At 39.0% G+C, this 11,120-nt stretch overlaps 1 protein-coding gene across 1 annotated transcript; it reads right to left on the bottom strand.

The window, feature by feature from the left end:
• Window positions 1–1,469: 1,469 nt before the first annotated feature.
• On the bottom strand, window positions 1,470–10,410 carry LOC116162111. The gene is made up of 2 exons (XM_031475643.1): window positions 10,208–10,410; window positions 1,470–2,993 (listed from the first exon to the last, which is right to left on the bottom strand). Exon 2 carries the CDS (start codon window positions 2,975–2,977, stop codon window positions 1,613–1,615), a length of 1,365 nt encoding a protein of 454 aa, XP_031331503.1. The 5' UTR covers window positions 2,978–2,993; window positions 10,208–10,410; the 3' UTR covers window positions 1,470–1,612.
• Window positions 10,411–11,120: the final 710 nt, after the last annotated feature.

Below are 11,120 nucleotides of genomic sequence, written 5' to 3'. Positions count from 1 at the left end.
ATCAAACAAGCTTTCCTTGTAAAATTTTGTAATTCAGAGCGCGTTCCTTAAAAGGATTTTCGTGTTTCATTAGCGAATCTATCGGAAATTATTCCGTGCAAAAAGGCTAGCACGTTTTATTGACCACGACGAAACAGTTCAGAATTATTATAAGCCATTTGGTGCCGCGAACCTTATAGTATATCATCCTCTTTTGAGCGCGATAAATAAAAACAAAGGTAAAAACGATAAATGATTAAACAACAAAACATAGAGCATGTCCCCTGTTCAGTTGATTTTGTCAAGAAATGGAAAAAACAAAAGAAACAGAACAAGCTGTAGAAGCAGGAAAAAAGGAAAGCATATCTAGAAAAGCGTGAAAATCAAAAAAATTGAGAGCTAGGTTAGGCAGACAAGAAAGTCGATGGACTAAGGCTAAGAAAGCAATGACCTTCCAGGTCCAAATGCGACTAAAAAAACGTAAGACCATGAGAAAGCATAGAAAAGTAAGGAAAATGAAGCCAAAGCTCTGACGGAGGCTAGGAGGCATAGCAAAGGGAGTCCGAAGAAGCTTTAGAAATCGAGGAATCTGAAAGAATTGGGGAGAGAGGGACATTATTAAATCGAAGATAATGAAATTGACCAGGCGAACGGGGTAATCGAACAAGGTGCAATTGGATGCGTAAAAGCAAGGGAATAACGTAAAAAATTCAGGAAATAGATTAAGCTATGAGAACGACCAAGAGATCGGAAAGAGGAAGAAGCTTGAGAAATTACGAAGTTTGAAGGAGTTGGGTAGGTCGAGTGATAATGAAAAAATCCAAAAGAAGAATGCTTGGACGACTTGCGCCTTTCGCAACACGTGACATAACTGAAGATTTCCTATGCTGTGGTTCGAAGAAAACAAAAAAGACGAGTTCACAAACTGCAAAATGCCGGAGAAGTTCCGCAGAAGCAAAGCGAGCCCGCAGAGAGCGTTAAAAAATCAAGAAAGGCCAAGAAGTAGAAGATGATAGACAAAGAAACTGAAGAAGCGCAGGACAGGGAATGAAAACTTCGAGGAAGTATATAATAGTAAAGAGGGAGAACCCAGTGATCCAAGGAATCATGCGAAGATGTGAAAGAAAAATGTCAAAGAGGGCAAAGCAAATGTGCAGTGAGAAAAAAGGGATTGAGCGGCAAATTACATGGACGCCTAATTAATTACCAGAAGCAAAAACCTTGAACTACAAGGGATTTATGTTAAAACGCACCGTTAGTTAATGATGTACTTAGTTTCTGTGTTTGCAAACTTGCAACTTAATTAAGAGGCACCGCTTGATTGATATCGACACACCAATTCCGCTGCGGGTTAACGATTTTATAACACTTTCGAGCTCACAGCTCGTGTAATTTGGTCTACTTCTTGTACTTTGCTCCATAAAGCAACGATTTAATTTTTTCTTAGTTTACCTCACTCTTTCAACGACGGTAATCAAGTAGGGTCCAAGTCAACAAAAAGATTTATTCAAAAATTTACATCGTATATACACTTTAGCTTTTATATACAGGGTGTTGGATATTAGAAACGTAACAACAATGTGCACAATACCTGGATCTAGCCAAAACTGCTAGAGGAGGTTGTACCGCAGTCTTAAACGACTTGCACAGTAGTGTAAGCACTGAATGTCACCTTCTTCTCGATACTCTTCCGTTTATTATCGTCCTTCTTAATCACACTCTTTAAACTACCCCCGTTGGCGTAGCCGAGCCCTCCGAGGCTACCCCTGCGCGTCTCCTCCCAATCGTAATTGCGACCGATCGTCTTACTGCCGAAGTCTTTCAATTTGGACGACATCCCGAAGAGGCGATTCGAGACGGCCTCCGTCTTGTAGGTGAAGTCGACGTAACCGTAGTCGAGGGAGGTGATATTGCGCGTCTCGCTCTGACTTCGCGGTCGCCGCAGGAACCTCGGCACCGAGTAGGTCCACTCCGGCGCCTTTTTCGCCGGGTACATCGGGAGGATTTTCTGCGTTAGCGCCTGGAAGCGCGACTGTTTGACGTCGACGCGCACGAGTTGGCAGGGGAGCACGGCGGGTTTGGGAGGGTCCGGTGCCCGTTGCTTCTTACGCCTGCGTTCGGGTCGCTTGGGCGCCTCGCCCAGAAGATCCTCGGCGGACTTCCAGACTTTCTTTAAGCTGTTGGTGTTCGAAAGTGATTGTGTACTTAAAATGTTCTCTATCGAAGGCGATCGGTGCGAATGACTTTCACTGCGCTGTCTCAAATTGGCGTTTTTAAGATACAGTCTACTTTCATTATGGTTTGCCGGTTTGAAATCCGGCGTATTTAGGCTAATTATTTTGCTGTTGTCCGGACCCTTTGGGAGGCTGAGCCGAGTTTCCAGTCCTTTCGTGATCTCGATGTGGGTAATTCCATTTCTGTCTGTCCTTTGCAGGAGGTTGAATTTGGTGTTGGCCGAGCTGTAGGTTTTCTGATTGGTGATCGCCTTAAACGTGCTGAAGTTGGAGTAGAAGGTCTTAAGGGCCGTCAGATTTTCAAATTTGAACACTAGAGCGTCGCATTTGATCACAAACACTAGGAGGTGGGGGAATTTGATGTCCGTGTAGCACACGCAGTTGACTAGACTATGACTTTCGGTCGTGGGGGTGGCGGGTAAAGGGGATGGTTTTGCGATTACCGGTTCGGTGTCCGAATCAGAACTTGCGGAACCGTTCGCGCTATCAGTCTCTTGAATTTTTAGTTCGCGCACGTTTCCCGAGGTAAAACTGTCATCACTGGAAACTAGCGAAACTGTGTCGATGTCCGATTCGAATCCTTCGTCCGTTGCTAATTTGGGGTCGGTCACCGGCCGAGAGGATATCAGTTCGAGGTCCAGTTGAGTTGAGTTGATCCGCAAGTCGTATTGAGCAAATGGGGGGAGTCTTCGCTGGGACCTCTCAACTATGGAGGTTAGGGAGGATGTCGCCGGTTCCCTTAGAAGTAGCGTTGCCGGTGGCATAGTTGAAGTTCATTATCTACAAAAAGAAGGATGCTTATAAAAGCGGCGACATTTACACAATCGAGGTCGGTCGATATTTGCATAGCAATTTGCTGGTATTACAAAATGAGGTAAAAAGGTTGTCTCACCCTACTTGTTCATGTAGGTACTGTATGTACCTGTGAACTATGCGTGTTACATGTAGATGTAAACAAGCCGATATTACGTGACACTTTCGTGTAAAGTTTCAAATTCTGAGTCACAAGAACAGTCATGCACGGAATGAGAAAAAAACTGCATATCCACGTACAGGTAGGTATAGTGCAGTTTTGTGAAAGCAACCAAGAATCATATTTACACCGTGAAATCCTAGCCGAACGCTACAAATACCTTATAAGTTATGTAGGTATATACGATAACGGTGCCAATCATGTCGCTATAATTTCACTCATCAACCATTGACTTGATTACCATTAGCGGTCCTCCCCACACTTTCACTACCATCAAAATGATCGCTTGAGCGATCTAAAGTGGTCAATTAATGTATACGCCAATCGAATTATACGACGTGTTACAGGACCAACAGCAAATGACCGCAATTTAAGTTAAGTTATGCGAATAAATAATTTCACGAGAATCAGACTTTCCCGTAGCAAAAAGCTTGTTGCGATCATAATTCCTAGACACCCAACGACATCAACTCACCTGCCTGTAACAGCGGGGCTGAATTGAAGATGTGGAAAATGTCGACGACGGAGAAGCTGAAAGGAGCCAAGGAAGGGAAATCCGCGCGGGATCCGAACAAGTCAAAAGCGTCGAAGAAGCAAAAGAGTTTGAAAGCTCCATAAGAAGCAGAAAGTAGTAATATAAGGTCGATAATAACTCAAGAAGGCACTAGAAAAAGTCACTAGACGCGAAAAAGTCACTAGAAAAGTAACTAGGTTTGGGACTCTGCTAGGGGGCTCGTAATATGTTGTCGATTCACGATTCTATAACTCAAAAAGTCACTTTTTCGAACGGACTTCTCAATCAAAAGTTATTGACTAGAAACCAATTTCGAAAGAAAATTCAAAGGGCTGTAACTTTTGAACTAGTAGCCCAATCTTGGAACTGTTTGAAATTATGGATTCTACAGGCCACATTCTATAAGAAAGTTTTTTTTCCGGGTCGATCCGAGACAATTTGGTCTTCGGGGCTCAAAAAAAGGCAGTGTATAACCTTTTTTTACCAAAAATCGACTGCACCAAAATTTCTCGGGAAAACACTTTTTCTTATTAATTTTGGTGCGTAGAATCCAAAACAATTCGTACTTTTTCGATGAGACTTCTCAATCAAAAGTTATAGACTAGAAACCAATTTCGAAAGAAAATTCAAAGGGCTGTAACTTTTGAACTAGTGGCCCAATCTTGGAACTGTTTGAAATTATGGATTCTACAGGCCACATTCTATAAGAAAATTTTTTTCCGGGTCGATCTGAGACAATTTTTTTCGGGGCTCAAAAAAAGGCAGTGTATAACCTTCCTTTTTTACCAAAAATCGACTGCACCAAAATTTCTCGGGAAAACACTTTTTCTTATTAATTTTGGTGGGTAGAATCCAAAACAATTCGTACTTTTTCGATCAGACTTCTCAATCAAAAGTTATAGACTAGAAACCAATTTCGAAAGAAAATTCAAAGGGCTGTAACTTTTGAACTAGTAGCCCACTCTTGGAACTGTTTGAAATTATGGATTCTACAGGCCACATTCTATAAGAAAATTTTTTTTCCGGGTCGATCTGAGACAATTTTTTTTTCGGGGCTCAAAAAAAAGCAGTGTATAACCTTCCTTTTTTACCAAAAATCGACTACACCAAAATTTCTCGGGAAAACACTTTTTCTTATTAATTTTGGTGCATAGAATCCAAAACAATTCGTACTTTTTCGATCGGACTTCTCAATCAAAAGTTATGGACTAGAATCATAATGACTTCTACAGTGCTCCATCATATCCTTTATATACTACCCTTGTGAAGAAATAAACCATCCCCCTCCCCCCTCCGACAAACTCCCTAGTCCAGAACCGTACTAGCAACAATTCGAATCCAAGCAGTATAGTTTCAAACCTAGTGACTTTTTGAGAATCGGCCCTATATAATGCGCCATCCTCAAGGATGACCCTTACTCCCCCAAATCGATATTTAATCTATATCTCATTGGAACAAGCCCCCGAACGATCGAATCATGCCCCCGAAATCGATAATCATTAATCCTACCGTCCGGCGAGGCATATTTAATATGATAATACAATCATTACAACCATTAACCCCTTGATGAACCCACACTCATATTGGCGCGCTACTGTCAAACGGGCGCCGCTGATGTCTTACGCCCTTATCTTCATTACCAAGTAAAATATGCCACAAAGGGCTCGTCTCTATCACGATGGGAATCCCACAGGTAGGTGGTACCTATGTACGATTATAAGTTGTTAAGTTCATTTGAGAGAATGTCAAAAATTAGGGCAAAACGGTAGCGATGTGGACAATTCGCAATTCATCATCCAAAGATATATGGCACTTCCTCTTCCCGTACTTCGCGAACTTCCTCGACTACTTTCTACAATTTGAAGTAAATTTGAACGTTTCTTCTTCTACGTTACGCAACGACGTATTTATGCAAATACTTTCATTTTAGTGCTATTTATGTGGAACAAAGGTTCACGTACCTACTTCTTCTAATTACTTATGATAGTAGTGTGCTGGCATGTTGTTGGATAATTCTCGTACGTGATTGTTTTTTTGGTTCAGTACGTGTTACGACCTTTGCTTTTGTGAGGAGAAGAGAGCAAAAAAGGGGGTTTTCTTGCGTAATGCGTACAGAAATTGGGAAATAATGACACACGATTTAGGATGTACGTGTTTTAATAATCGCGGTATCCTTGGCATCTTCTTCGTTAATTTATTTTAAATATCCACTTTTTTCGCAATTTAGTGATGTGCTCAAAAGCCGTTAAATTAGTTTGCGCAAGTACACCCCTTAATTAGGGATGAGCAAATTCCCGATAGTGACTTAATTAGGGATCGAATGCTAGTTTACGCAAGCAATTTTGTACATCTTTTAATTAGGAATCAGTACGATAATTAATTAAAAAATTCCGAAGGGCGTGGCGGTCTTCTTTTGTTTCGAGCCGCGTTTCATTGTTACAAATTTGTTATTACACTTTTTTCTATGAATGCAGCCTGCCCGCCTACCGAGATTGAACTTTCTGTGATCATGAACCCAAGCAAGCGTTGCACGTCTTTTAACTGTACCTTATAGTGCATTACAAGGTGTTTAGCTTTTGAACTTCAATTAGACATTACAATAAATCGACGAAATGAGATAGAAATAATTCAGCGTAGGCATTAACCTAATTACATACATTCAACTGTAAATCTTAAATTTGCTACGAATTCGGAATTCTCCTACTTTAACCCACCTGCCTTACATAATTACGAACCACGCTCGAATTACATTTACGAGTTAATAATAATATTGGTACAATATAAAGTAAAATCGCAATTACAAATAGAAAACGTTTTACAACGTATAGCCGTTTAAGGTAATTTAATTAGCTAAATTCCTATACTTTCTAAAAGCCAAGTATCGGTTTAGGCGAATAGTTAAAATTGTATCAATGGGAATGTGTGATAATTAGCAGTGATGAAATTTGAGAATTTATCAGGTAAAGTTACGCGGAAGTAATGCGATACACTTTACAATAACAATTCGGTTGTTAATTACCTGTCAGAACTTTTTTTATTAAGATGTAGGAATTAGTAGACGTAATTAAGAACAGTTAATTTCATTGATGATCATGGTACACGTCCAAGTGACAATTTAATTAATAATTATATCGTAATTTATCCCGCAGTCAATAATTACAAACCAATTGAATTAATTACAAAACACTCGCAATAATTAGTAAATTTCAAAGTAAAGTTTGTTGGAATTGTTTTGAAAATTATTGTTATGGGTATCTCAAAATAACAACGCACTGACACGAGACGCTGGCAGCCGATCAGCCAAACGCGTGATACTAGGCCGTTCCCGGAACCCTGTTCTACCAAGCTTGAGCAGCTCTAGCTACGGGCTTCTATACTGCTTGATGTTTTTAATTATTCTTTATTTCGTTGCTCTTGTATAGCATCCTCCTGGACCGCTTCTTGTTAGTTTGTTGCGTCTCGTCTAGGGGAGCGACCGAGGGAGTGTCGGAATTGTTCAGCTTGCCGAATGTTTTCTTGGCGAACGAGCGGGCGTGTTCTGATAAGCTGGGAATGTTCAGGATATCTTGGTTCCTTACGAACATATCGGACTGCCGATAGTCCGTAACTCGATGGATTGCACCGCTTCCAACATACTCGCGTTTGTTTTGGAGACGTACACGTACGTGGTTTATCCCGAGGAACGCGCCTTGGTTGTTCGGGTTTGCTATTTCCGGGGCTATTTCGTAGGTGGTTGGAGATGCTTGTTGCAATATGGTCTTCTTGATTGGATCCAGGTGGGAGTGGTCCAAACTTTTGGGTCGGCCGTCCCAGCAATTTGAACTCTGCCATCGGGGGGATGGAAAACATTTAAGAAGAGGTAAACATATGAAGTAAATTCATGTTATTATATTGAAACAATTCACCGGAATTAAGTTTTCTTATTTGTTATTGTATAGAGTGTGATTTCCTTTCTAGATATAATACAATCTGAATAGGGACTATAGTATCAAATTGAAATTATGCCATTTATAGTTAGGCAAAGTTTTCTGGTATCTACCTGCGTAGGTAAACGGTAAAACGCAATTGTCAAAAAATGCGTCCTTTGCACTGTTGCCTTGTCGGCGGATGCTGTCTGGATGATCAAACTTTGGTTCAATTCTAAGACCCAGTATTTGAGCAACTCACTCTCTCAAAAACCGCATAACTCGGTAGCTCCTCCACCTTCGCACGTTACAGAGTCCTGGTTTTACCTTGACGTACCTGGGGCGGGTAGAGGATTCCTTCTCGGTAGAAGGCGCGTTCTGAACATCGCGTCGCCGCGTGTCCTGTTCGATATCTCCCGTTCCGCCCTCAAAAGTGCCATTTTACTCAAAAAATTCCTCCGCACACATCGCAACAGCTCCCGCCTCCCCCCTTCTTCCCATACCTATTTCGACACGACAATTCTTCTTACTCCTTTTATTCGCGGCGTAATTCCCATAGCTCTCTCCGTTTTTGAGAGGCGCATTTTTATGTGGAAAAACACAAAAGTGGGCTTCCACGAGTATTTTCTCTCTCTCTAATTCCACTCTAATATTCTACAAGATCAATTCCATTCAATTTCATATTAATTCAACATGCTCGTAATACTTTCGAGTAAGCGCTATTGAAACATGTACTAGTTAGAACTAATTGGCAAATCTACGAATTAGCTTCAATTAACGAAGTTTGCCAATAGTTAGCAATAATTGATAGATGTCTCAATTAGGAAAAAAAATGCCACAGAATTAAACCAAAAATATTCATATTTAACTACTAATTAGTCTATTGAAATAAACCCATATAAACGGATGCAAGTAATTTTCTATAATTTCCTGTCAATTGTTAATTAACAATACAACGTGTCAATTCGAGCTAATTGACAGATCGATGTGTCAATTTCAATAAAATTATAACAAGGAAAAATACTTTAAATTCGCGGAGATACACGCGGTCATTATCAGACTGACAGACAGATCTGTTAATGAGCCCATTATCTTTAATTAACAATTTTACTGGCGATTTTAAACAATATTAAACCAAATTAGCTTACTGGAAATTAGGCAGGAGAGACCCAATCGATTGACAATTGAACTTGTCAATTAATGTTAATGGGCAGAGCGGTGTGTCAATTAAATATATATATATATATATATATATATATATATATATATATACACTCCATTAGACTATTTGAAATCACATATGTAGGGTGTAAATAACAAATGATAATACATGAATAAAATATAAATATACAATATAAATTGAGAGATAGATTTGTCAATTGTCTCTAATTAAAAGATGAAGATATGAAATACAGCCAAGAAAATTAAATTAAATTAAAACAAGAAACTAATTGATAAGTAATGTACTAATTTTGGTATTTATCATTTCGAAAAAAAATCTTTCATATTGACCAATAAAAAAAACAAACAAAACCGTAATTATCCCAATTTGAGCTTTAATTTATTAATTTTGAAGTTTTTATAGTTTATATTCTACAAAACGTGTGCGAACTGAATGAGTAACCAAAAAGTGATGATCTAATAGCAATAGATTTCGAAAAAGAGCGGAAACGCATAGGAAAAGAAATTAATTACTGTATAGGGCGAAGTTATGCAACCGAATTAGATTAGAGAATTTTAATTAATTTGATTGCTATTCATTTAAAATGCAATAACGATTTATTAAACGTAGATATCAAAAATAATTGGAAAATATTATAAGATTAAATTAATTGCGTCCGTACAATAATTAATTTACTTCGCTCCTGTAGACGGATACCTTTAAAACAATCAAATTCGCGTATTAATTAAATTTGGTTTCCGATTCATTAAATTGTCACAGACTTAAGTGGATGGATTCGCTACGAAATTGGGAATTGGCAATGCGACAGTCATCGTTACGGCAATTAATTAAAAAGAATCAGGGATTGTTTGTATACAAAGAAATTGACTAATTAATTATTTCAATGCTTTGGCGAAATGAAAAGTGAAACAGGTGAGTATTGTATATTATCTTCAAATTTAGTCTTCAATCGCTAATGAGAGGAGTCTAATTAACCGGTAATTATAACGATAGTCTTGTTGACACCGCTTAATTATATACGAAGTTTGAGTAATTAAGATAAGTGCCTAATTTAGAACCAATCGATCTAATTCGTGCAGATAGGTATACTTAGGTTTTCTAAAGGGGTGGACCGGAAACTGATGAGTAATTGTAGGATATCCTACGAAGTCAACCTTGAATTGAAGTACTGCTGTAATTTTAATGTGCGTACGCCATTTACCCAGCGACCATTACAATTGGGACAGTAATTTTTCGAAAAAATTCGGCTAGACGAGAAGATGGAGAATTTAGTCCACGTTCCACATTTTCAAATATTAGAATATCTCTCGCTTTCTGGGCTAAAACTTACTAATTTTTTTGCTGAAATCTTGCGAAAACTTTCACGAAAGTGTGCTATTGTAATTTGATGGGACGTGATCAATTGGTCACCTTGCTTACCTTAATGGGTATTCACAGAAAAATTGCGCACAAAAGTCACCGCACGTTGCACTAACCCATCGCACGAGGGGTGGGTGGAGAGACGTATGGGGTGCGAAGACACCAACATCCGCGAGTACCATCAAACAACTTAACGCTTGGAAACACCTGTTGCTACTAAAACAGGGAAAACAAGTAGGCTGTGTATGGTGCCGCAGGTGAATGGATTCCAGCGTGCGCGTTTCGAAACGATACGTCCCCCTTTCTTGGAGACACCGGCGCGTTTTTGTCACACGCATTCCGGCTCGTAAACTTCATGAGTCACTCACGCTAATAAAAAAAAATTGATCGAAGAATGTTATGATTTATTTTCTCTATGAAAGTGTAGGATGCCGCGATTTACATTCTTTTTGCCTCCCTAATTAGGGACCGCGTTAATTAATTACGGGGCCGTAATTCACCAGGAAGACTTCCAACGTGAAGATGTTCACCTTGCATCAAAGTAATATAGGAAGCAGTAAACGCAATGATTTTTTATGAAAATGTCGTAAAGATAATTTCCACCAATTTTGAAACTAATCATGTAATCAAGAGAAAAATATAGCCAACGTATAATTTGATGAAAGCTGTAATTACTTACACACATACGCGGTGAAGTAAGAACAAATATTTGAATATTTGTGCCAATTGGTGACGTAATTAGCGAAAATTAGACGATGAGGTACTAATTGTCCTATTCGTAGAAAGTGCAAAGACGATCTTAAACAAATGTGAAAGTCTAAAGGCACCTCGTTTTCGTTAATTAATTAATTGTATGCGAAAGGACAAACAATTACGATCGTAAAAAGCTAACTGTACAAAATTGGCGTTTTTTTTCTGCAGATTGCATAATAAATCAATATAAGACGAGTGCGTAAACAAATGAGCGGTTTTT

This window comes from Photinus pyralis, unplaced genomic scaffold (genome assembly GCF_008802855.1).
Source record: "Photinus pyralis isolate 1611_PpyrPB1 unplaced genomic scaffold, Ppyr1.3 Ppyr1.4_LG10, whole genome shotgun sequence".
In the NCBI taxonomy this organism is placed as follows: domain Eukaryota; kingdom Metazoa; phylum Arthropoda; class Insecta; order Coleoptera; family Lampyridae; genus Photinus; species Photinus pyralis.
Note: the sequence above shows the minus strand (reverse complement) of the source record. Positions and strands in the feature narration are given on the sequence as shown.